Genomic DNA, 26,263 nt, shown 5'->3' on the forward strand with positions numbered 1-26,263 from the left:
TATGGAAAAGGAACAAAAAGTTTATTTGCTCCAGCTGCAAGTTTTCAGTAGTCTCTCTGTCACAACAACTATAACCAAAGAACATATTTTTCATTCCTTTGAAAAATTCATCAAAAGCAAAGGGATTGAGAATGTGTAATTTGAGGAAATTCAGCCTGGATTTGCAGCTGTGTTCAAGCAGTTTTGCTTTATTCTGTGACAGGTGAGCTCTGTAGCACTAGCAGTTGCATCGATTATGGATTTCTGAGATGCTGTTTTTCAGGGGAGAGGAACATTAAAATTTAACATCCTTCTTAGTTCCTTTCTCCACAAGACCATACACCATCTTTCTGATTTTTTACACAAGTAATATAACTAGAAAAAACTCTCTTGTATAGTAGAAAAGGTAAATAATGCTTTCCTAGCTCAGTGTGTTATTATTGTTGAGATTTCTCTGATGAACAGTAGTCACTGGTCTGTCTGATGAATAATGCGTATGTCCAAAACATGCCTAAATAAAGTGCTTTTCTATTTTCTTTAAATTAAGTATAAGCAACATGAACTCTCTTGCAGTTCTTTTAATGTAAACCAAAGAAAAGGCTTCAAGAGAGCAGAACTATAATTTAAGAAGCTGCTTTTATGTTGTAAGTTAAATCATCGGGCAGACTAATTCAATTCCTCTCTGTTTACTCTAAGACTATTTCTCTTACTGGACAAGCTATAAAACTAAGTGGCTAAAACATAAGAAGGCAAGCAGGCATTCCCAATTCTTAAACATCAGAAACGAGTGCTCTGACTGAAGAGTAGTGCTGCCAGTAAGTAATAAATTTATGAGCACGTCAGTTTCTCTGAATTTCCTACATTTTTGTTTGTCCTTTTGTTTTTTTCCCTAAGTGCTAAACTTTGAATTCATTCCTATAACTAAATAGCCATGAGATGGTCTTTCCAAAGATAAGGATTACATTATTTTTAAACGCAATGTATATTTGGAGGAAATGATGATAAGAAGTAATTATAAAGTTTTGAGGTAATACACATATTATCATTAATAGGTATTATTATGTTTCTTTCCCTCCCTCTCCCCGTTTGATGCAAGAAGGAGGGGGAAAAAATAAAAGCACAACAGTCCTATAAGCTCTTTCTGTTTTTACCCAAAATCATGACGTAGTCCTACGGTTTCATTTTATTGTTGGACTGGAGACTTCTTGTGGCCAGTCCTAGAAAGAATATGTAGCAGGTTTCACTTGATTATTTTTCTAGTTGGTAGTGTGTAAATTAAAACATAACAGTAACGTATCTATCTGCCTTTCAAGTTGGAACTGGTTATGAAAATAAAGTCTTGTAAGCATGACTTTGAATTCCCTAATTCATTTCTTCAACCACCATCTGTCATAGACCATAGAAGAGAACTGGTTGAGGAAGATATTCTCACCATCTCAATAAGCTCTTCCATCCTTGTGCCAGTTAATAATCATATTAACAAACAATTTTTTGAGCAAATCAGAATGTCTGATGGCATTTAGCATTAGACTAAGTCTCCCCAGCTATTTTGACCACCATCCTTAGTCTCCTGTAGCAGTCTGGCAAAGTTTGCCTACAGGATCTCAGCAGTTATTGATCTTGCCTAGAATCAGTAAGATCATTTGTTGATCCCTCTTGAATATAAACGGAAATAAAAGCAACTACGGAGAGAAAAGACTGAGCACAGTCTGACTGATGTTTGCAAGAGATACCCTACAAGCTGCAAATGCTGATGAGAAGTTATTCACAACTTTAGCATAATAAAAGGAAGAAGATTGGAATTGTCTGTATACTATGAACAGTGTTTTTAAGAACAAGTCGGGAAAATAGCATCCTTAAATAATGACACTGTGAGCTGCTGACTTTGTTCTGCAGCTGTTGGTTTGAAGAAAACAAAAAAGGATTTTTAAAGAAAAATGGAAGAGAATGAATTTCACAGCATTTTCTTATCACACAATGATCCTGCAGATCCACTGAACTGTAAAATTATCTAGCCATGCTTGCAAAAATTAAGGACAACATGCCCCCCAAGGAAAAAAACACAACTTTAAACCACTAACCGGACTGAACCAGCTTCCAAAAACGACTAATGTTGTTATGTTGTTTAGCCTACAAAACTAGATGACAGCCTAGAGGCTGAAGAAAACAAACAAACCAGATGCATCCAGTTCTTCAGATTAATGTTTAAAGAGTCATTTCGTAGTTCAATGTATCTGATTTGTGAGATGCAATAGAACTGGCCCATGATGCCAGAAGGAAGTTTGTTTGTTTTTTATTAACTGAAGATCAACTCCACTTCAGTTACACTACTGCTGAAATGGTCTTCCCAGTTTACTTCAAAGTTTTGTCAGTAAACACGTAGTTGGTTATTTTATTGTTGTATTATAAGGTGAATTTTGAGAATCCCTGCTTTGTACTGTCTTAACCAATTACTAGTTGAAGAGATTATCAAAGTCAGGTAACTGAACAAGCCACCGATGTTTGAGTGGAGAATATCACAAATGTACATAAACATAAAAGCCAAGTTCTTCAGAATATCTTAACTACCTTTTGGCCTCTTACATCTTATGCATTACTAGAAAATTAATTAGTAAGACAATATCAAGATAGCGATAGAATAAGGGGGGATGGTTTTAAGCTCAAGGGAAGGTTTAGATTGGAGGTCAGGGAGAAGTTTTTTACAGAGAGAGCAGAACAGGCTGCCAGAGATGTTGTGGATGCTCTGTACCTGGAAGTGTTCAAGACCAGGTTGGATTGGACAGCCTGGTCTAGTTCCAGATCTGGAGGCTGGTGACCCTGCTTGTGGCAGGAGGGTTGGAATTCTTGGGGTCCCTTCTAACCCAAGCCATTCTATGATTATCTGTGATAACTGACCAGATAACACCTGTAGAAATAGACAACTAAAATACTTATTGACAAAAGACTTCTAATGTAAATAGTGAGCTAAGGAACTTAAATCTGCTGTTGAAGTATATCCTATGTATTTTTCATTGAGGAAAGCAACACTGATGCTAATATAACACTGCTAATAACACTGCTAATAACACTAATAACAATGCTAATAACACTGATGCTCGAATCCCGGGAGTTGGACTCGATGATCTCTAAGGTCCCTTCCAACTCGCACAATACTATGATACTATGATATGATATGATGCTAATATGACTCCTCTCTTTAATCTTTCAAGTCTTCACTGAAGTGATTTTGTTCATCCTCTTCTCAGTTTTTGACTTTATAAAGGTTTGCAAATTGCCCATTTCTGTGTATTTGGTCTTATTTTTTTAGTGATTCAAGGAATCGGGATAGCTCCTTTTAGGGGTGATCACCTGCCAAATACTGAAATTCCTTTCTGGCATCAATTGTACTGGAAGTGGATCAGGATTTTTCACGTGAACATCTTTTCCAAGTTCCTACTCAATCATTTGCACATTGGGTACAAATACTGTCTGTGTATGGCAGAGAAAAGCTTCTGGCATAGAAGAGACAAGAACCAGTTCATTTATCAACCACAAAATTTATCAACATTAATTGACTGTTACATTTTTCACGAACACATGGCACACAAATAGCATGTGGATTCCTGCAGCTTCTAAAAGTAAAACCCCCCCTTAGTTTTCCTTACAAATGTTTCAGATTTCTGTTGTTTGAAAAGTACGATCCTGGCAAAAACAAACAAACAAACAAAAAGCCCAAAGCCAGGCCAATTAGCACTTTCCATAAATTGATCCCAAGAGTTCATGCTAATTTAAAGCCAACAAGCCTTGCCTGAATTTCAGATTTGATCTTCTGGGCAAGATGTATTGCTAAATCCAAAGGAGGCTAAAAGTATATCCATCTTCTGTAGCAAAGATGCCATTATCTGTACCTCTTGTTGGAGGCATAAAGAACATGCAAAAATAGCAATAATGTGTGCTTCTGATGTGAGGAATTCAATTTTCTCAGTGATCTTCTGTTAACTTGAAGCCCCAGGACTTGCAAGCGGCAGAGAATGTGGTGTTTCATAATGAATCTCTAATCTGATCATTCAAATAGCCAATTTCATAGAATCCCTAGAGTTGGATGGGACCTTTAAAGGTCATCTAGTCCAACTCCTCTGCCATAAACAGGGACTTACACAGCTACATCAGGTTGCCTAGGGCTTGATCCAGCCTTGCCTTGAAAGTCTCCAAGGATGAGTCATCAATTACATCTTTGGGCAACCTGTTCCAGTGCCTCACCACCCTCACTGCAAAAGATCTTTTTTTTTTTTTCTTTTTTTTTTTCCCCCCCCAGACTAAATCCACTATCTTCAGGCTTTAAACCATTTCCCCTTGTTCTGTCACCACAGACTCTACTATTGAGTCAATCCTGTTCTGTCCTGTAGCTCCCCTTTAGATACTGAAAGGCCGCTATCAGGTCACTGTGAAGCCTTCTCTTCTCCAGGCTGAACAGTTTTCTTCTACGCCCGTGGTGTCAGGAAAAGGTACAGGGAGGATCCATAAAACCTATCTCTTAAATAGATGGCTTAAGAGCTGGTGCAGACACAAGAATTTTGGTTTTTTTGACCATGGGGCAATCTACACTGCACCTGGCATGATGGCTGCTGATGCACGCAGCCTGTCCCTGAGGGGTAAGAGGGTATTAGCTGAAGAATTAGCAGGACTCATTGACAGGTCTTTAAACTAGGAACGAAGGGGGAAGGGGGCAAAACAAGGGCTGCTGGGGTTGAACGGTTCATTCGAGGGATTGTACCGAACTCCGCGGGCAATGATTGCAAAGTGCAAAAGGAGGGAGTAGGGCAGGGGGATGCTGGGGATGCTGCTGTTCTAGCAGATCCTGGATCGCTTATGAAGGTGGTGAGACGGACAGCCCGGCTGAAGTGCCTTTATACTAATGCACGGAGCCTGAGTAACAAGCAGGAGGAACTGGAAACTGTGATGCACTCTGAAAGTTATGACATTGTTGCTATCACAGAAACATGGTGGGATGACTCCCACAATTGGGATACTGCCATCGATGGCTATAGACTCTTTAGGAGAGACAGGCGAGGTAGGAAGGGTGGGGGAGTCGCTCTCTATGTCAGAGATTGGATAAACTGTGAGGAGCTCCCCATGAAAAACAGTCAAGAACAGGTTGAGAGCCTGTGGGTTAGGATTAGAGATGGGACTAATAAAGGTCAGCTGGTATTAGGGGTATACTACAGGCCACCTGATCAAGGGGAGGCTGCTGATGAGGCTTTCTTGCTCCAGATGCGTGAGGCGTCTGGCTCACGGGCTCTTGTCCTGGTGGGGGACTTCAACCATCCGGACATTTGTTGGAAAAACCACACGGCGAGCTGCAAGAGCTCCAGAAGGCTCTTGGAATCCATTGATGATAGCTTTCTGGTTCAGGTATTGGACAGACCGACCAGAGGTCAAGCGTTGCTGGACCTGCTGCTCACCAACGCTGAGGAGATCATCAGAGGCGTCAAGGTTGGAGGATGCCTGGGCTCCAGCGATCATGCCCTGATTGAGTTTGTGATCTCAAGTGATGTGGGCCTGGCAAGGAGCAGGACCAGGACGCTGAACTTTAGAAGAGCAGACTTCAAGCTACTCAATGGAATGCTGGCCAAGATCCCCTGGCGCGCTGCCCTCAAAGACAAGGACGTTGAGGAGAGCTGGCTGCTCTTCAAGGATGCCCTCCTGGCAGCACAAGAGATCTCCATTCCCCTGATTAAGAAAGTGGGCAGGAGAGGTGGAAAACCGGCATGGCTCAGCAAGGACCTGCTGAGAGAACTGAGGGTGAAGAAAGGGGTGTACAAGCTCTGGAAACAAGGCTGTGTCACCCGGGAAGAATACAGGGATGCCGTCCGGATTTGCAGACGTGGGATCAGGAAAGCCAAGGCGCAGGCAGAACTGAACTTGGCGAGGGACGTGAAAAACAATAAGAAAACCTTCTACAGGTACATTGGCCAGAAGAGACAGGCCAAAACGGACGTACCTACTTTGGTAAATTTAAAAGGAGAAATGGCTTCAACAGATGAAGAGAAAGCTGAGGTGCTGAATGAGTTCTTCACCTCGGTCTTTACTGGTGGCCAGGATTCTAGTCTTTTTCACGTCCCTAAGTCTTGCACCCCCATACCTCTATGTGGGGACCAAGGAGGTAAATCCCTCCCCACTGTAAGGGTAGAGCAAGTCCGAGATTGCCTCCTTAGACTGAATGAGTATAAGTCTATGGGGCCAGATGGCGTGCATCCCAGAGTCCTGAAGGAGCTGGCTGAGGTGGTTGCTGAGCCGCTCTCCATCATATTTGAGAAGTCGTGGCTGTCAGGTGAGGTCCCGGATGATTGGAGGAAGGGTCACGTCACTCCCATTTACAAGAAGGGGAGCAGGGAGGACCCGGGTAACTACAGGCCGGTGAGTCTCACCTCCGTGCCTGGGAAGATTATGGAACAGATCCTCCTGGACAACATGCTTGATCACATAAAGAACGAGCACGTGATCCTAGACAGCCAGCATGGCTTCACCAGGGGAAGGTCATGCTTAACTAATCTTGTGGCCTTCTATGATGGAGTGACGGCGTCGGTGGACGAAGGGAAGGCGACCGATGTCATTTACCTGGACCTGAGCAAGGCCTTTGACATGGTCCCCCATCACATCCTCATCTCCAAATTGGAGGGAAGTGGATTTGATGGGTGGACAACTAGATGGATAAGCAATTGGTTGAAAGGCCGCAGACAGAGGGTGGTGGTCAATGGCTCTATGTCCAGGTGGAGGCCGGTAACGAGCGGTGTCCCTCAAGGGTCTGTCTTGGGACCGGTGCTCTTTAACATCTTTATTAATGACATCGATGAGGGAATGGAGTGCACCCTCAGCAAGTTTGCTGATGACACCAAGCTGAGTGGTGCAGTCGATACGGTGGAGGGAACGGATGCCATTCAGAGGGACCTTGACAGGCTGGAAAGCTGGGCGCGGGTGAACCTAATGAGGTTCAACACGGCAAAGTGCAAGGTTTTGCACTTGGGCTGGAAGAACCCCAGGCACTTGTACAGGCTGGGAGGAGTTGTCCTTGAGAGCAGCTCGGCAGAGAAAGACCTAGGGGTCCTAATAGATGAGAAACTTAACATGAGCCAGCAGTGCGCTCTGGCAGCCCAGAAGGCAAATGGGATCCTGGGCTCCATCAGGAGAGGGGTGGTCAGCAGGGATAGGGAGGTGATTGTCCCTCTCTACTCTGCTCTTGTGAGGCCCCATCTGGAGTACTGTGTCCAGGTGTGGAGCCCTCAGTACAAAAAAGATATGGAGATTTTGGAAAGGGTCCAGAGGAGGGCCACGAAGATGATCAGGGGGCTGGAGCACCTCCCCTATGAGGACAGGCTGAGGGAGTTGGGTTTGTTCAGCCTGGAGAAGAGAAGGTTGCGGGGTGACCTCATTGCAGCCTTTCAATACCTGAAGGGAACTTACTCCCAGGAGGGGAGCAAACTCTTCGAAAGGGCTGATAATAGCAGGACTAGGGGAAATGGTTTTAAGTTAAAAGAGGGAAGATTTAGGTTGGATGTTAGGGGGAAGTTCTTTACTAGGAGAGTGGTTAGGTCCTGGAACAGGCTGCCCAGGGAGGTTGTGGATGCCCCGTCCTTGGAGGTGTTCAAGACCAGGTTGGACGGGGCTCTGGGCAACCTGATCTAGTAAAGACGTATGTTTGGTGGCCCTGCTAGGCAGGGGGGTTGGAACTACATGATCCTTGAGGTCCCTTCCAACCCGGGTCATTCTGTGATTCTGTGATTCTGTGAACAGCCCCAGCTCTCTCAGCCTCTCCTCATGGCAGAGGTGTTCCATCCCTTGAATCATTTTTGTGGCCCTCCTCTGGATGCACTCCAACAGGAACCTCTGCTGTACTGAGGACTCCACATCTGGATTCCGTACTCCATGTGAAGCCTCACCAGCACAGGGAGGCAGGATCACCTCCCTCAACCTGCTGGCCATGATTCTTTTGATAAAGCTCAGTGTACCGTTGGTTTTCTGGGCTGTGATGGCATAGTGCTGGTGCAAATCCAGCATCCCATCCACCAGTAGTACCCCCAGGTCTTCTTTAGCAAGGCTGCTCTCAATTCTTTCATCCCCCAGCTTGTATTGGTAGTGGAAGTTGCCTCAACACAGGTGCAAGATCTTGCATTTGGATTTGTTGAACCTCATGAGGTTCACCTGAGACCTCTATTCGAGCATATCTGGGTCCCTCTGGATTGCATCCCATCAATCTGGGGTGATGACTGTACTCCACAGCTTGATGTCATCAGCAAACTTACTGAGGGTGCTCTCAACCTCACTGTCAATATCACTGATGAAGATATTAAAGTGTATTGGTCCCAGCACTCACCCTGTGCAACAACACATCACTGATCTCCATCCAAACCTTGAGCCGTTGATCACCACTCTAGGCTTGATCAGTTCTTTATCCACTGAACAGTCAACCCATCATATCCATATCTTTCAAATTTGGAGAGAAAGATGTACCTGAAGGGTATTTCCAGTACCTGAAGGGGGCCTACAGGAAAGCTAAGGAGAGACTTTTTAGAAGGGCATGCATAGACAGGACAAGGGGAAATGTTTTTAAACTGGAAGAAGGTAGATTTAGACTAGATATTAGGAAGAAATTATTTACTGTGAGGGTGGTGAGACACTGGAACAGGTTGCTCAGCGAGGTTATGAATGCCTGCCCCTCCCCCCAGAAGCATTCAATGCCAGGCTGGATGGGGCTTTAAGCAACCTGGTCTAGTGGGAGGTGTCCTTGCTTATAGCAGGGAGGTTAGAACTAGGTGATCTTAAAGGTCCCTTCCAACCCAAATCATTCTATGACTGTGTTGTGGGGTACCATGTCAAAGAAGCCAAGATAGATAGATGGCATCAGTAGCCCTTCCCTTTTCTGTCAATGCAGACACCATCATAGAAGGCCACTAGGTTGGTAAAGAAGGAATTTGATAGCGTTTAACCTCATCCTTGAGTGTGGTGCATACCAGAACATTTTCCCAGCATCTCTGAACAAATGCCATGACATCCTAGGGTAAATGTAAGTCTTCTACTGCAAAGAACTACTTCTTTTCTTAAAGTTCAGCAACAATAGAAAGCACGACAGTAGTTTTTCCCCAGTATAGTTGCAGTTTTCAGAAGTACTCTGAAGCAACTTTTCTCAGAACACCTCTCCAGTGTATAACTTTATTCCATGGTCCAAATCCCATGAATTCATGTAAAAAGACTGATGCATTTTACTAATTTATCTTTTATTTTTTATTTTTTATTTTTTTTTTTTTTGAGGGACATTTCTCAATTTTACGATCTACTTCAATTTCTCTAAACAAAAGTAGAAGGATTAATTGAGAAAGCCAGATTTGGACATCTAATGGAACTCCTTAGTATTTTCCTGTAGAATGAAAACAAGAAAAATCAGCTAGTTATACTTTTGTCTCCTCCAAGCTAATATGGAGAGGAGGCCTACTTAACTCCAAACTTAATGACAAGTAACCTCCAGATCAGAGTCAGTCTACGGAGGCAGAACACAAAGTGAGATCTTAGCTAATCATATTAGTATTAATAATAAGAAAAATATGTAATAACAACAATAGCTAAACATTCAGAAATACAGAGATGATGAAATGAAGTTAATGCACGTCCAAAGGAAAATGAAGACGCACAGTATTTTTTTTAATTATTATTATTATTTTTTTCTGGGGGTGGAGGGATGAAATCAGTTCTATGATTCAATACAATTTATTCCTTATTACTCTTGAGCCATCTAACTGAACTTTTATAATACATTCACAGAGAGAATAAATTTTCCATATTTCCTATGTAGCCTAGATTAAAGGAGGGCAAGCTAATGCCCCTCTATTGCCCCTGTTGGCATCAGCTGAGATACTTTGATATTGCTTTCATTTGCAGAAATAAGTTAGATTTTTGGTTGTAAGCTTATGTAAAGACATGATTCTTTAGATAAAGATAGCATATTTGCAACAATGCTAATATTGCTCACAACTGCCTCCACAGAGCCAGAAGTACTTAACCATGTGTTGTAAATTTCCTATTAAATTGTCAGAGCAGGACAATCCTAACTCTTCAGACAATATGATTTTACTCTTCTTTTACTCACTTTTTTAATTAAAACTGCATTTAGTGCTTCAAAATGACAGAACTGAATACTGAGAGAAATGACAGAACCGAATACTGAGACAAATATCTGCAAATTTCTTTGCAGATACATGGTCTCTGAACAGACCGTTAATAGCATATCACACAAGTAGTTCCTATTCTGTATCTATCTAGAACTGCTGCTCAAAAGGAAAGCACCTACACTACTACTACTCACAGACATGCCCCTCTCCAACTGTTCTGCAGAACTGCAAACAAGTGGAACTACAGGAACTGGTTGAGAGCCAAATCCTCAGAACAAACAAACCAGGTCCCTGTCAGTTCTATTTAATAATATAGCTCAGGTGCTCATGTCAGCCACACCAGCTGTTACAATCAGATATTACTTAGCTCTCATTATCATCCATTCTCCCATTTAATAGTTTACTACCTTTGGCATCAAGTTATGGTATGTTTGGAAGTGAGCAGGAATTTTTGTTTAAATTGGTGAAATGAGCAATAAAATGTTTGTTTACTTATTTCTAAAGACATTAAATGAATGCAAAAACACAAAAACATTTCAAATAAGTTTGTCATTAGGCAAACCAAGTCGTTTTTTTCCAAAGGAAATCTCTAAATACACAATGTCCACAATGAAAATCCCTTAAATGTGATTAAGAAAAAATATACAGGTTAGTTCTAAACTCATGTTTTTCAGGCCCAAATCGGGGCTCTTGGTTTCTTTCTCCTCCTGGTAGAGGTTTACATAAGGCAGACGAAACAGGTTTTCCCCACAACTGCTTTGCCCTTCCTGCCCTGGGTAACACTACTGCTATGAGTATTCATGTTAATGACAAACAGCTCAAAGAGATTTCTCTTATGTTATTCTTATGTACTCTTAGGTTCTCTTACGTACTTATGTTGAACTTCAGCTACTAACGATTTACTGAACTGATGTGAGTTGCCACTGTTTTCACTTTACATTAGCACAGTATGTGAGAGAGTTTATTATAATGTTCAAAAATGGTTGGTGATGATAGTAGATTGCTCACCAGATGAATAGATTGCAGAGCTTCCACAAGGTTTCATTTGGATAGGCTTTCCCGGTCAAGGTATGTGTATGTGCTGTCAATAACTCTGAAGCAGGGTGAGAAGGAATATTAAGTATGAAAGTGAAAAGGAGCATCTCTGATGCAGTTCTTTGAAACATCTGCAGCATATGGTGTGCAGCTACCTAAAGAAGCAGTGTTGCAAAGAGCAGCTGAGCAAGTAGCACTGGGAAAAAAGGGAGAGAATATCAGGAATGAGGAAGCTTTCAGAGTATAGGGAACCTATTAAATGGAGATGGGTTTATAATCAATAGTCATTGGTTATTAATAGCAGGAACTTGAGACAAATGGAAGACTGAAGGGCAGTCAGTTTGGAACAACTGAAGAGTAGTCTAAGAGGGCAAAATCATAGGGGGTCATCTGCAAAAAGCAAGCCCATAGGGACTCTGTATTATGTTCTGATGCAGCTAGCAAAGAAAGAGATCAGTATTAGGTCTATTATTATTAAAGTGATGAAGAGACTGAATTACTAATGGAGATTATAGACAGTAAGACAGTATCGACTGATAGTGGTGACTTTAACTCCTCCTATGTCCGTATGCAGACTGTTAAGTACTTAATCAGAGCACATATAGACTACATTTCTATAATGATGACTTCTTGCAGAAACTCAAAGGTTATAAGACAAAGAGTAGCTCTTGACTTAGTTTGACATTCGGCTAACAGATGCTTCACACTCCAACACCCAGTTACAAATAAAAGGTTCACTTTGGTATTGCCCCAGTTTTGAAACAGAAAATCTAAGTTTGCACTAGGAAACACTCTTGAAGATATTCTTAAAAAAGTAACCCTAATACGCTGTTCCAATATTGGGATTGAACTACATGACCTCTTGTGATCCCTTCCAAGCGGAATGACTCCAGAATTCTATAAAATATGGAAATTTAAAAGAAAAACATAATAAAAACAAATAATCAAGATAATTTAAGAGTGACACTGCTGAAATACTGATATACATACTGATGCATTACTTATAGTAGCAGCAGATGGATGGGAAGTAGCAAACATAACCCAAATCTTAAAACAGTGCTGAAGAAAACTACATGCAATAGAAGTATTTTACTTTCTACTAAACGGGGAGTTATATTGCCACTCTGTGAAGAGGGAGAATAGTGGCATTCACACTGAAGTGACCAAGATGATACACGCTATGCCTGAAGTTTCAAACACTGTCAGAAATCAAGTTTCCATGACATGAGGAAAAGTCCTCTTGTTAATTGGTGTCAAGTGAAAGGAAGCAGAACATAAAACTTGTTAAATTCTTATACTGGTGAGATAAGATCCACAGAGAATCTATATTAAAACTTACATTATCTGATTTGCAGAAACAGATACCTTTGTACAGGTGGAAAACTTAATCCTCCTGCTATTAAAACTGGTAAATCATGAATTATATGTTGGTGGGTTTTTTTCTGTTTGTTTTACAAATTGAATTGAAATATTCTCCATGAACTGATCCATCTACAAAAGAAGGGGAGCCAGATAACAATAGCTACAGTTAAATGGAGGAGAGTGTCTAAGTACTATATTAAGTCAGCAACTTTTGTGGCCAGCCTGGCAAAAGCAGCTCTGAATCAAAAGAATCCATATCTCTATACTACCAGAGTAGTTAAAAATCTGTCACATTTCTACTTCATGTCACGGAGAGAAATGGCAATATAAACATCAAGTTGATCAATATCAACTTTATTTTATCTTCCTCCGGTGAAGACAACTGTCTTTACTCCCAGAAAAGAGGATATATTATGCAGGAAGAACAGCTGCTGAATCCAAAATGTTTTAAATTAAAAAAAAAAAACAAAAAACAACAAAAAACAACACCAAAAACATTCCAAATAAACCATTAGTCATCCCATTCAGAAAACAGAAAATCTTCAAAGGAATACAGAAATTTATCAGCTGGATCTAAAACTTCTATGCTCCTTATTCATTTCAGAGCACGGTGGATTTACTTAAGTATTTAAGACTTACAAATTGTTATCAAACATACAATATGTTGCAGCTTTGGATCATTACCCATGGGAATGTAGTTTAGAAGTACAAACAATAATTATTTCTGTCACTTCTTCTAATGAAAAATAGACTTCTCTAAGATATTCATAAGTGAGTTTTAAATAGTTAAATAAATAGTTAAATAGTTAAATGAGATCTCAGAAAGTTTAATCCACCAAACAACCTGTATGCAAGTGGTTCCATTCCATTAATAAAGAATGATGTGGGAGCAACTAGACTGGCAACATCAGTCCCTGCTATGCTTGTCAGCAGCACCATTGAAGGACTGATCTGACAACATGGGAAACTACACGCTGCTGGATGGTTGGTTTGCCATCAGAATAGCTGCACCCAGATCTTCCCATATGCAGCAGCTGGTTATTGCTTCAGTATCTTAGGCTTAAGAGGCAAATCAAGAAGTCTCTCCACATCTGATAAAGGCAGAGAATTTTTAAAGAGATACATGAGGAAGCACACTGAGTTACACTCTGTAAGTCACTATGACAACTATTATTTAGGAATATCATTCTGCCTCAGATAGGAGATTTTTCTTTTTTATCAGAGTAATGAAAAACACTGGCTTGGACAGTGTCTTTCCCAGACTGCAAGGGCTCAGGACTGACCCTAATCATATGTATCAGCTTTGTGTCTTGCTTTTGTTAATTACTAGAATCATTATTAGAATAGGTGTTAGTAGTATCCAGTATCACTAACATTCCATTGCAAAATGTTCCACTTAATAATGCATTATGTGAAATAACTTATTTTAAATTCTTCTTCATTTCATTTGTACAGTGGTTTTATTTGAATACCTGTGCTGCTATTAATCCAGACCCAAAGATGATAATAAAACTACCTCAGTAAAAGTGAAGGAATAGTTGAGAAGCAATGGCTATGTGCTATTTAGGAGAAACAATATGCATTGATTGAAAGTGAGATTGCACATTAACAGACACAAGATATAAACCATCAACATATAAATGAATTCAACAGCACTGATGACAAATGGCTCAGGCATTTCTTGGCAGACAGTTGCCATTTTATTTAAAGGTTCGCACACAGTCCTCCACCAACTCTTGTCTGCCAAGAAATATTCTCTGTTTCTGTCACAACCAGTTAATTAAAACATACTGGAAAAGCTCCCATTGTGAGGAAGCTGTAAGCTGCCATAAGGCCTCCCATCAGCCTCCTTTTCTCTGGGCTGAACAAATCAGAGGAACTCAGCTGATCCCTATATGTCTTGGCCTCCAGACCCTTCACCATCTTTGTTGCCCTTCTCTTCCCTTGCAAATATTATTATGTCCTTCTTACACTGTGCTGCTCAAGCTCTTTCCTCTGCTGTCTGCATGAGTCAGACATCATCCCTGAACTTCTGCTCAATCAAATGGTTTCTCATAGTGAGAGAGAAAAGAATATCTCATCACAGATGCTGCACAATAAAGAGACAGTGGTTAGAGCTCTTGAAGAAGGGGGCTGATTATAGCATTCGAGGAATCTTTTGGTCACTCCTTAGCAGCTGCACGGATTCACCTTATGAAATTGTCTCAGCAGAGCTGGAAATACTTGATCATATTTCCTTTATTCTACAGTCCTTGATTTGACTAATCTAAGCAAATGTTTTGTCTGTTTGATTGTCTTTTTTTTAATCAGCGTGTCTTTAGAAAAAGCTTACTTCATAGAATCACAGAATCTTTAGACTTGGAAGAACCTTCAGTTCTGAAAACACCCTTAGGTATGCTTATTTCCAGCTGCCAAGTTATTGTACAAGAACAAGTGATTTCCTTCAAGAGCCAGAGAAGTAACATTAAGTAAAACAATGTTGAGTAAAGGTGAAGAAGTCAGCTACTAACCACCTCTCAATTCATTTATTTTCATTAAGAGTGAATTTGAAATGAGTCTAAGTGCAAGTTTTTTCTCACCAAATTTCAAAAGCTAAAATATAAACAGTTGTATATTTTAAAATATCAGTGTGTTTTCAGTGTCATCATTCAGAATAGGATCATGAGAAACAAATAGTAAGTTGTTTTTAGGCAGCATTGTCAGCAAAAAAATTGTTTCCTCATAACTTCTTTGTCTTAATTACATAACCCAGTACTAGCTGCTAAGATAACTTTATAACTATCTTAAATTTTAAGATGTATATATTGTTTCTTATTAAAACTTAATATTATTTAATGTAACAGGTTCAAAATACATCTTTGCCTAAAATGTGAGAATTCTGCAGATGACTGAAAATTGTACATCTTTAGGCTTTTGTGAAGTTACTGCCAATAATTTATTCTTTGTAGGGAGCCTACTTTAGCAGGGGCATTAGACTCGATGATCTCTCCATTCCAACTTCTGCAATTCTTTGACTCTGATTTGGATTTAATGAAATCCCAAGGTAGATTCAACTTACGGATAAAGAGTTTTTACTTGTGTTAATCCTGCAGTAAAGAACACTAGTATAATCCACAGACAGGGAGCAAAAAATTATGTTAGTAAGATTAAAGATTTGTTAAGTGACAAACTAATTTTTTTAAATTTCATAGTCCCTGTTACTTAACTACCCTGTTAGTGCAGCCTTCACTAAACATGTTACAGAAATAACTGTATTTGTTAAACAAAAAGTGCTTCTTTATCTTCTCTAGAAACCGTGACAACTGTTGTCCAAAGACCTATAAGACTAATTATTAAGAAGACAATAGAAATGAATGGGATATTAATGCTTTAAAGACATTCACATGTAAGTATACATAAGCATACAGTTATCTTCTCTTTCTTAATATGTCTTTTCCATGAGAGTCAATACTTCCAGCTTCAGGAAAGCCAACAGCTTTGTCAGAGGTGTAATTTATATGAGCTAAAAGAGAAGTTCCTAAATGATTTGTGAAGCAGATACCACATGTGCCAAATCCACCACTTCCACAGCATAGTGGCACAGAGACTTGTAATTTCACACTTCAACACTGGGCTTCAATGCAAAGCCCGTTAGGAGCATACTTAGAATGGTTTCAACTGAGGAAAAACATTAACACACAAAGTAAAAGCTTAAAAACTTTAGTACAAAGTAACAGTAATAGAAGCAGTAAAAGCCATTGGACAGGTCCTTACTGTATGTCATATTTTCAAAGGTCTAAATCAATTTAATTCTGATAAATAAAACAGGTTGCTAATCTGAAAGTTAGCTGCCTATCAAGATGATGATATTTGAAATAAACCATGTGAAAATATCTTACCTCTTCTCCTGAAAGATAGTAAGCTGAAAGTAGTCCACCAACGAAACGGATGTTCACTTCGAATACTGAAATTTCTGCATTCTGGTGAAATAAACAGAGATAGAATTATTCCTTGATACTTTTGGTAAGAAAGATTCTCTCTACTGCAATTAAGTTTTGATTATATGTACGTAGAGTGATAATTCCAGCTACAGTAGAAAAAGGAATTCTTTAATTTTTAAGTGCATACACTAGCATTAAACCAGAACAGTAGATGGAAAAACACAAAATATGCAGGGAAAGCCAACATTATAACTTACAGCATTTTAAAGTGCTTCCTTCTCTTATTCAATAAAATATCACTTCAATTATTCTCATACAGTTTATATTTTCATCTTTTCCACTTAGATATGAGTCACTGCATAAATCCACATATGCAAGCACTTCCAGAGACTGCAGGCGATTCAGAACTCACACCCAAAATATTCTCTCAGATCACTCATCCCATGCTACCTCACCTCTCACCATTTTGTTTCAGACACCATATGAGAAGTTCTTGGTCAGAATGTTGTTATCAAGAATATTTCTAATTCATTCTAAACACCAGTTATTCTAGACTGGGACTTGCAGGTAATATGAAAATCTGTCAATTATCTGTAATCATGGCATACATTCACTAGGAAGGAGATGGTCTTCCCTGCGATAAAGACAGATCTTACCAAGCTGGCCTGGTCTTTATCAATTACACAGACTGCCTTTGTTGTTACTTAGCAGAAGAGATTCAGCCTTTACCTCACTCAAAAAGTAGATACTTCTCTGACTTTTAAAATATAAATCTAAAGGAAGATTCTCATTCTTATGATCACTACCTTATCCTACTCTTGACTAAATCAATTCTAGTTTTATCCCAATGTACAACATACAATGGGTTGTGAGACTAAGAGCAGTATGGTTATGTTGTGGTTAGACTTGATGATCTTGAAGGTCTTTTCCAACATAAGCAATTCTATGATTCTATGATTTGATACATCAAAGAGACATTTAGTTGAAAAAACAGTCTTGTGAAGGTTCTTTATTTCAGCTTTTGAATGTAATACTACTTCTTATATTTTTGCATCTATGCTTCAGAAATTACTACTATTTCCATTACAATCCTGAGCTTCAGCACAGGCCAAAAACTTTTCTCTAATGTGGGAAAGTTGAAGCTCTAAAAGAGACAGGCATTAGACAAGGGAATGAGTTCATAAGATATCTCAGGTAATTGTGTTTCTTATAAGAACTGAATTAAATTAATGTTTGATTTCGTCCAAGTAAATTGAATGATATTTGAGCTGAGTATTTTGTCTCCAGAACCTTACATTCTTTCTGGGTAAAGTATGGCAATTTAAGTCAGAATTATTGTGATCTTTCGAGGAATGCAAAGGCCCGTTAGGAAAAGCACTGACATCTGCTTCTAGAATTCAGATGTAGACAAAAAGAACACTTTGAAGTAATTCTTTTATAACCTAAGTTGGAAGGGATCCGTGTGGATCGTGAAGTCCAAGGCCCAGCTCTACACAGGATCACCCAAAATTCAAGCCCTTTATCTGAGCTCACTGCCCAAGTGCTTATTGAACTCTAGCAGCTTGGGGCCATGATCAATGCCCTGGGAAGTCTGTGCCAGTGCCAAACCACCCTCGCAGTGGAGAATCTTTTCCTGATACCCAGACTGAACCTCCCGTGACACAGCAATGTGAATAAAGATTCTACTATTGAACCTCAAAGATTAACTGCACTGTAATCCTGCATGCTTGCTGAAGTGTTGATCTTACAAGACATTTCTTGAAACTAATCATTCTTTTAACGTTAGCAGTTTTCCAATACTTCACTTGCACACATCCTTGACCCTTTGTTCAAAATTCTCATCTGAAACCTTTACACAAGACGCTGAAGCATCAAACGTGATGAATGAAGTGGACAGGCATTTCATTAGCAGAAGACTTGAAAGCTGTTATGTTTCATAAAGTAGTTCCTTTTAAACTCATTATACCAGACTAGTATTATACCTGGAAATCACAGAGATTACAGTAATTTGCAAAAATGGCTAGAAATTGTGTGATTTCATATCCAAGAAATAATTATCTTTAAATGGAAAGCTCACATGAAGAAGTAGTCTGTTGAGAAAAGTGAACTTGCTTGAATTTTACTGCTATATCAACTTCATCCATCTTTTTGGTTTGATTTGTTTTATTGCATGTTTAAAATGCCACAACCCTAACCATCACTCTCTTCTCATATTTTTAATCATAATTCACATGCAATATGCAAAAATGCATGAGTCTGTATATTTCTACTCATAAGTAAAATCCCAAAAAAAGAATGCTATTTTTTATTTTGCTTTCAAATCCAGCTGTAGACAAATAACTTCTGAACAGCTTAACAGTATTATAACATGTAAGTAAAAAAACTCTTCATTTCCCAATATTTTTACTTTTATCCACCAGCTGAAGAAACCAGAAATTATTCTATTTTAATTTCAAATTTAGACTTTTCTTTCAAGCCTTCCTTATATCATAGCATAGCTGGTATGGGAAATGTTTCAGTTAATTCTGTTATATCCAATAGGACTTCTGTAAAGAGCAGTGACTGGACATAATTATTTTAAAATTACTATGATAAACTTTTCTATGTTCACAGGTGTGGAAGTTGGCACTGACCAATTGGATAAAAATAACTTCCAATTTCAAAACCTTTCCATGAGTATCTTAATTTAGATTACATGATCGTGTATTCTATAAGGCAATACCTGATATACCTTTGTCAGTGCACATCTGCTCATCTTTCACTGTTAATATGCAGACTCGTCTTGCTTTAGCTGCTCTCCTTCTACAAAGTATTCTGAAAATAGGTAGATGCTTGCAAGAGTGATATGCGTGTGACATCAGAGGACAAAGGGAAGGTGACCAACATCATCTACCTGGAATTGTGCGAGGCATTTGACGTGGTCCCCCACTACATCCTTATCTCAAAGTTGGAGAGATACAGATTTGAGGGGTAGACTACTTGGTGGATAAGGAGTTGGTTAAAAGGTCATAGACAGAGGGTTGTGGTGATTGGCAGTATGTTCAGGTGGAGGCCAGTGATGAGTGATGTCCCCCAGGGGTCTGTCTTGGATCTGGTACTTTTCAATATCTTCATCAAAGATATTGATAACAGGCTCATCTGTGACACCAGTCTGAGTGGTGGTGGTTGACACATTAGAAGGAAGTGAAGCCAACCAGAGGGAACTTGACAAACTTGAAGGCCTATGTGAACCTAATGAAGTTCAACATAGCAAAGCACAAGGTTTTGCATTTGGGCTGGGAGTAATCCCAGATACCTATACAGACTGGGAGAAGAACTCCTTGAAAGTAAACCTGAGGGGAAGGACCTGCGAGTCCTGGCTGGATGAAAAACTGAACAGAAGCCAGCACTGAGCTATTGCAGTTTTGAAGGCCAATGGTATTCTGGGCTCCATCAGAAGAGGGGTGGCCAAGCAGGGATGGGGAGGTAATTGTCTCTCTCTACTCTGTCCTCATGAGGCCCCATCTAGAGTACTGCATCCAGGTCTGGGGCCCCCAGTACAGGAAAGATGTGGAGGTGTTGGAAAGGGTCCAGAGGAGTGCCGCAAAGATGCTCAGAAGGCTTGAATGCTCCTCTATGAGGACAGGCTGAGGAAGCTGGGCTTGTTCAGACTAGAGGAGAGAAGGCTACAAGAAGACCTAATTGCAGTCTTCCAGTGTTTAAAAGGGGATTATAAAGAGGAAGGGAATCAGCTTTTTACAAGGGTAGACAGTGATAGGACAAGGGGGAATAGTTTTAAGCTCAAGGAAGGAAGGTTTAGATTGGATGTCAAGGGGGAAGTTCTTTACAGAAAGAGTGATGAGGGGCTGGAACAGGCTGCCCATAGAGGCTGTGGATGGCCAGAGTACCTCTGTCCCCAGAGATGTTCAAGACCAGAGTGGATGGGGCCCTGGGTGACCCTGCCTATGGGGGGCTGGAACCCGGTGATCCTTGAGATCCCCTCTAACTCAAGCCATTCTATGATTCTATGATAATAGGAACAGAGTATTTTTTTATTTCCAAGACTTTTATGTTAATTGAAGTATGAGAGGAGAGTAATTTGGTCTTTTATTTTACACTTGATAAATATTTGATCATTCACTATTTGATCTTCTGATCACATATGGGATAGCCTTAAGTACTGCCCAAAATTCAAGGAAACTGTAACTACTGCTTACCATATTTAGAAAAAAAACAGTTCAAGTAACCATATGTATCCATTAAATGGTACAAGAGCAAACAATGACAACTTCATAGAATGTCATGTTTTTTTGTTTATATTCTATAGACAACAATATTTACTGACAAAGAGATGTAACATCCTTTATATTGCTGGCTAAAATCAAACCAAACCTATTTACATATGGTGGAGAATGCTTGTTCTCAAACTCAGGTAAATAGAATCATGGAATCGTATAATTGTTTGAGTTGGGAGGGATCTTCAAATGCTGTCTAGTCCAACTCCCTTGCAATGAACAGGGACATCTACAGTTAGGTTGCTCAGAGCTTGGTGCAGCCCAACCTTGAGTGCTGCCAAGTATTGGGTATTCACCACCTCACTGGGCAATCTGTTCCAGTGCTTCGCTATCCTTACAGCAATATATATATATTTTTTTCTTGTATCTTATAACCAGTTTCTCTGTTGCCTTCTCCTATATGCCTCACTGTCTTAAGATTTCAAATGCGCTCCAGTGTTTTCAGCGCATCTCAGGGTAGCAGGTTGAGGGCTCCTGCTACCATCCTTCTAACCTAGCTATGTTATCACACACCTAAGTAAATAAGCAAGTCTCCATAACCCAAGAATGAAACAGCTAAGCATACCATATTTTGTCTTGATAAAGAAAAATGCTGGAGTAAGTCTTTTAAGCGAGAGAAGAAACTGTAGTTTAGTACTCAGAAATATCACAAGAAGCTGCAATATCTAACAGACTCAACTAGAAAGATTATTAGCTTAACTAACTCATTTTAAAGAAAGGGAACCTGTCTGTAACTCAGGAAGCTTCAAAAAGTAGCAAAAATTACCAGACAGGAAAAAAAAAAAAAAAAAAGAGGGAAAAAATTTATCAAGCGCTACATTAGTTAGTGTTACTCTGTATTTCCATTTTACTTGCAAACCTGTGACAGACCAACCTGATCTCAGCTGCATCTAGCTACCTCCCTTCCATCACTTTGGTAAAGTGGAAGGTTAAGTCTACAACTGGTACAGTGCTGAAGCTCCAGACAGCTGTTTTTGAGTTTAATGCTTAAAGCACTGTATGTATAAAAAATGCTACTTGTCAGATGGACTCTCCTGAAGACTTCTCTTATGCAACTGCTCCAGATTCTTAAAGATCAGTATTCTCATCCTCTGGACCACTTCCATAGCATACTTATCTCCTGAAAATCTTCCACTCCGCAAAATTGTAGGTCAAAGCTAAGATAATTTTCATCTAAGTTTTCTCATGAGAAGTTGCCCTCACTTATAACACAACAATTTAAGTACAATTTTATTTATCTAGCATCACCTTCCACCTGGCACTCATTGGCACTGGTAGTTGCACTGTCACTCACAATTCAATTAGGAATCGTGTGCCTGTTATGTGAATGAATATATTTACAATAATCAAGACACCTTGATTTATATTTGTTAAGTAACTCACTGTCTTATTTTTCATAAAGATCCAAATAAGGCTTCAATCCTTCTAACAATTTATTTCAGTCTTTGCCATTGGACAGATTAATTCCCAACCTTTTTTTTCAATTCAGTTCTCCTGTACTTGTTTAATCACGAGTGTAACAAAATTTCTGTCACCTCATGTGCATTTCCATATATTGTTCCTATGTATAAGGAATAGTTAGGTACACACACACATCCCTCACTGCACCATCACAAAGAGCCTGTATCCTGCAGGTTAACAAGCCATACAATACAACTCCAGGGACCCTGCACTGAACGATACTGAATAATGTACATAATTCTAGATGGAAAAAATAGACTCAAAGGGACCATGTTTCAAGAGAAATGATTTGTACCAGTAGTTAAAGATTACTACTGAGTAATAATATTCCTGCACTTAAGCACAAAGGTTGGGAACAACAACAATACTTGGCATTTTCAAGCAGTCCAGAAAGTGAAAAACAGACATGAAGAATACTATAGCAGCTTACTTTAATCTACTGTAATTTTACAACATTTCAGTTACTTGTAACTATAGGAGAAAGTTTAATTCATAGTCCACGAATGAAATTTGGTAGCAGTTTGCACTCAGTTCCCATTCATAAGGGAAGCAATTTTAGCATCCTTCTTTGCATGCGTCAAAGCTTTATTACTACACAGCACGTTGTTTTAAGCTTAGTGCTGTACCCACACAGCAAACTGTAAGACCTTAAGCAGGCACAGTGTTATGAACACTACTGGAAAAAGAACTGCATTTAATAACAAATTTGCCAAGATCTCCTTTTAACCTATCAAAACAATATTTTGCAATCAAAACAAAATCAAGTAATTTTGATGTCTAGTGTTTAGTGTGCACTAATAAGCTACTTGGCAAACTAGCAAACAAATAGTCCCACAAACCATCTTCAACTGCTGCCTTTCTTAAATTTCCTCACTGACCTATTATACTTGAAGTAATTTACTCACATCTTCCACACATGGTACTCATTTCCTTTTAAGTAGGAAAGCTATCTTTTATTAGGAATCTTTCCGACTTTCTCATTTAAAGAAAAAGGGGAAAAAAAATAATTAAGTACAAAAAAATCCATTTGTCTCCAAAAGACAACCTTACGTTATGCACTGTTAAGAATAATTACAGCTTGGTCATAATACCTACAGTTTCAGCACAATAGGCTTAAAATTTGTAAATGCTGAAGTTTGAAATAAACAATTTGCATTCTAAAAGTTTGACTCATTACTGACTTCCATGCTACAAAATTTCTGAACTAAACATAAATACACAAAGCTTTGTTAATTAAATTAAATGTAAATAATATTTGGTATTCTGGAATCCTGGAAAAGGGACATGTTAATGTGCACATGGCAGCAGAGATGTATGTAATTTCAAGTTTCTGTACTTCTTACGCATTTTTCTAGTTGCCAAAAGAAAACATACTGTAAGCAAAGCCTTCGAGCTTCACGATGGTTTATAAGATCAGATAGTGACCGACCTCTGTAAAGAGCTTTGCTTAAGACTGCTGTCAGGACAGAAGCCTTAATTTATCCTTGCCATTTTAACCATTCCCGTCTCTTTAAGCAGCAGAATGAAAAGCTCTTAATACTTTTCCCGCAGCATAGTATCAGCTCTTTTCTAAGGAGATGAGTCCTGTGAAGCTAAGAAGGAAAGGTATCTTTGATGAGACAGATAATGCACAATGACTCAGTGCTCACAGAAAATGTTAACTGGAGTCAAGTTATATCCAAATAGATCTACTGCCCGTACCTCTACTATTTCCATCGGAGTAAGCAATCATAACTTCCTGCCACCCTCCATTTTGGCCAAAATAGAGAGAGATGAAGCAAACAAAGCAAAGTCCTCTAACAAACAACAAGAAAATCATTTTAGGATTCAAATTCAGCTTTGAGAAATTTTCTAGTACAGGAAAAAATTTTTCTCTTTGCCCAAACAAGCTCATTGCACTCTGCTCCACACCTTGTCTCTGTTCTGATCCTGCCTCATTTCATCCACTTTAGAATGCTAAGCTGGTCAAGGCATGAATCTAAGCATTATCCAACATTGCATTTTACTGTTAGCACTTTCTGGTCAGATTTTGGTCTCTCTTGTTCCAGCCCAGGCATGACTGAGGACATAGTCTATGTCAGAGACCATTTCCAGTATAGGGTATGGGCAAGTCCATCTTTTTGAGGGGAGGTAGTTCATCATGGTTAGAGAGCACTTAATTTAATTGTGTAGGCTAAGCTACTTCCCCTCCCCAAAACTTTAGACAATTTCATCTTCTGTATCCAGTTAGTTACAGATCTCTTCCATCTTTGTATCATAACAGAGAGGAAGAACAAAAGCAAGCCTCCAGCTCTGAGCCTTCCCCATGCTACTCCTGCCCCTTCCTCTGCCTCACTACAGCCTGCAGCTCCCACCACACTCAGAACAGGAAGACAGATCTGCTGGCCTCTCATCCTAGATAAGATTGAGTGTTCAGGTACAGAAGTGAAGTACCATCAGTTCTAGTCCTTAACAGCTCCTAGACCTCCACTCCTCCACCACTATTTACTGGATCCTGAAACCTTCATATGTTTTATTGAGACTTCTCCTGTAATCTGTTTTCTGAAGTCTGAGCTCGTTTTGCTTCACCTCCTTGCACTGCAGTCTGATAGCCTTTCATCCATGGCAAGAAGTAGAAGTTGAGTGGTGGTAGAGAAATTCTCACAGAAAGCTATGAGTGCTTGGTTTGTGTGCATGCCCAAAAGCAAACAGGGAAAAATAAAAACAGAGAAGCACACAGAAGTGTGCTGTTAAAGATAGGAAACAGTCAAGTTCCCTAGTGGTTCTGCAAAAGATATGCTATTTTTTTCCTCAGTTGTAGCATGTGCTGAGGTCAGAGCACATCCCCAGCTTTATTAACTGAAGATTAAAGTCACATCCCCACACACATGAAGCTATTTAATAGAAAACATAGTGCACCTCTATGATGCAAAGGCCATGGATTTATCCACTGCTAAATGTCAAATATTTCTAAAGGTCTGAGTACATCTACATTTCTTAAAATATCAACAGAACAAGACCATGCAAATTAATTCCTAAAGAATGATTTTGTTTGATGGAAACTTCAACAAGGTATCAAATACAAGGAATTTCAGCAGTTATGAGAATAGATATTGAACACTGCAGTGAGAATATTTCTGACTCAAAAACAAAGGGCTTGCAGCTCCAGGTACAATGAAAACAGCCTCAGGTTAGTGTACTCCAAAACAAGGATGCTTCCAAACAAGTTCACTCAAGTTTCCCAAGAAAGGTTGCATTTACTTATCCAGAATTTCCTTCCAAGATTGAAACTTTCTCAAGAAAGGAAGCAGAGAAGCCAGAAAATTTATTGAATGGAGGAACTGAGGTCTAATGTGACGCAATGATGCCATCTCCCACTACGACATCTTTATTCTAAAAATCCTTTTATGCAAATAAACTAGAGGCTACATTACAAAGTGAAATTTAGAAACCTTTATGACCGCACAATGAGAATGATATATTGCTAGCTAAATGGTTCACGACAGTCCCCGAGTATCTGAAGTATTATTAATTTTGAGAGAAGATAGCTTGCATTATCCAGCTGCATTGCACTAGAATACAAACAAAAAAGATTCTTCCACAGATTACACTCAGTGATTTTTGTAAAGAACATCTTAAAGAAACTAAAAGATTTAGAAAGATTTAATGTGTAGAAAATCTAATCCTATTTATACAAATGAAGGTCAAATGTGCTTCCTTAAAAGCCAATTAAGTAGTCACTGCCTAGGAAATGACCAGAAACATAAAAAGAACATGTTTTATAATACTTCTACTAAATAGCATTTAAAAGTAGCTCTATGTGTCAGTTATTAAAAACCAAATCAATTTCATAGGAAAAGGGTTTATGAAACACAAGTAATAATATATAAAATAGAAAAGCAGAAAACGTTTTGTAATGCCTGAAACACGGCTATGCTTTTGCTTTAAATATTAAAAAAAAAAAAAAGGCCCTGTATAATTTGCAATAAGTAATTTCCAGCTTTTTACTGTAAGACAAAGATATAAAATAGCATTCAAAACTGGAACTTAAAATGGAAAACTAACAAGTAGCTGCAGACAACTCAGTCATTAAACAAACAGATAATGTGACCAA

At 39.1% G+C, this 26,263-nt stretch overlaps 1 protein-coding gene across 1 annotated transcript in view; it reads right to left on the reverse strand.

Annotated features, from left to right (window-relative positions):
* The window catches only part of MAN1A1 (mannosidase alpha class 1A member 1), a 148,136-nt gene that overhangs the window by 76,568 nt on the left and 45,305 nt on the right, over window positions 1-26,263 (reverse strand). The window contains exon 4 of the mRNA XM_072332956.1: window positions 16,394-16,474. Coding sequence (XP_072189057.1) covers window positions 16,394-16,474 — 81 coding nt within the window. The remainder of the gene's footprint in view (window positions 1-16,393; window positions 16,475-26,263) is intronic.

Source organism: Excalfactoria chinensis, chromosome 3 (genome assembly GCF_039878825.1).
Source record: "Excalfactoria chinensis isolate bCotChi1 chromosome 3, bCotChi1.hap2, whole genome shotgun sequence".
Taxonomy (NCBI): domain Eukaryota; kingdom Metazoa; phylum Chordata; class Aves; order Galliformes; family Phasianidae; genus Excalfactoria; species Excalfactoria chinensis.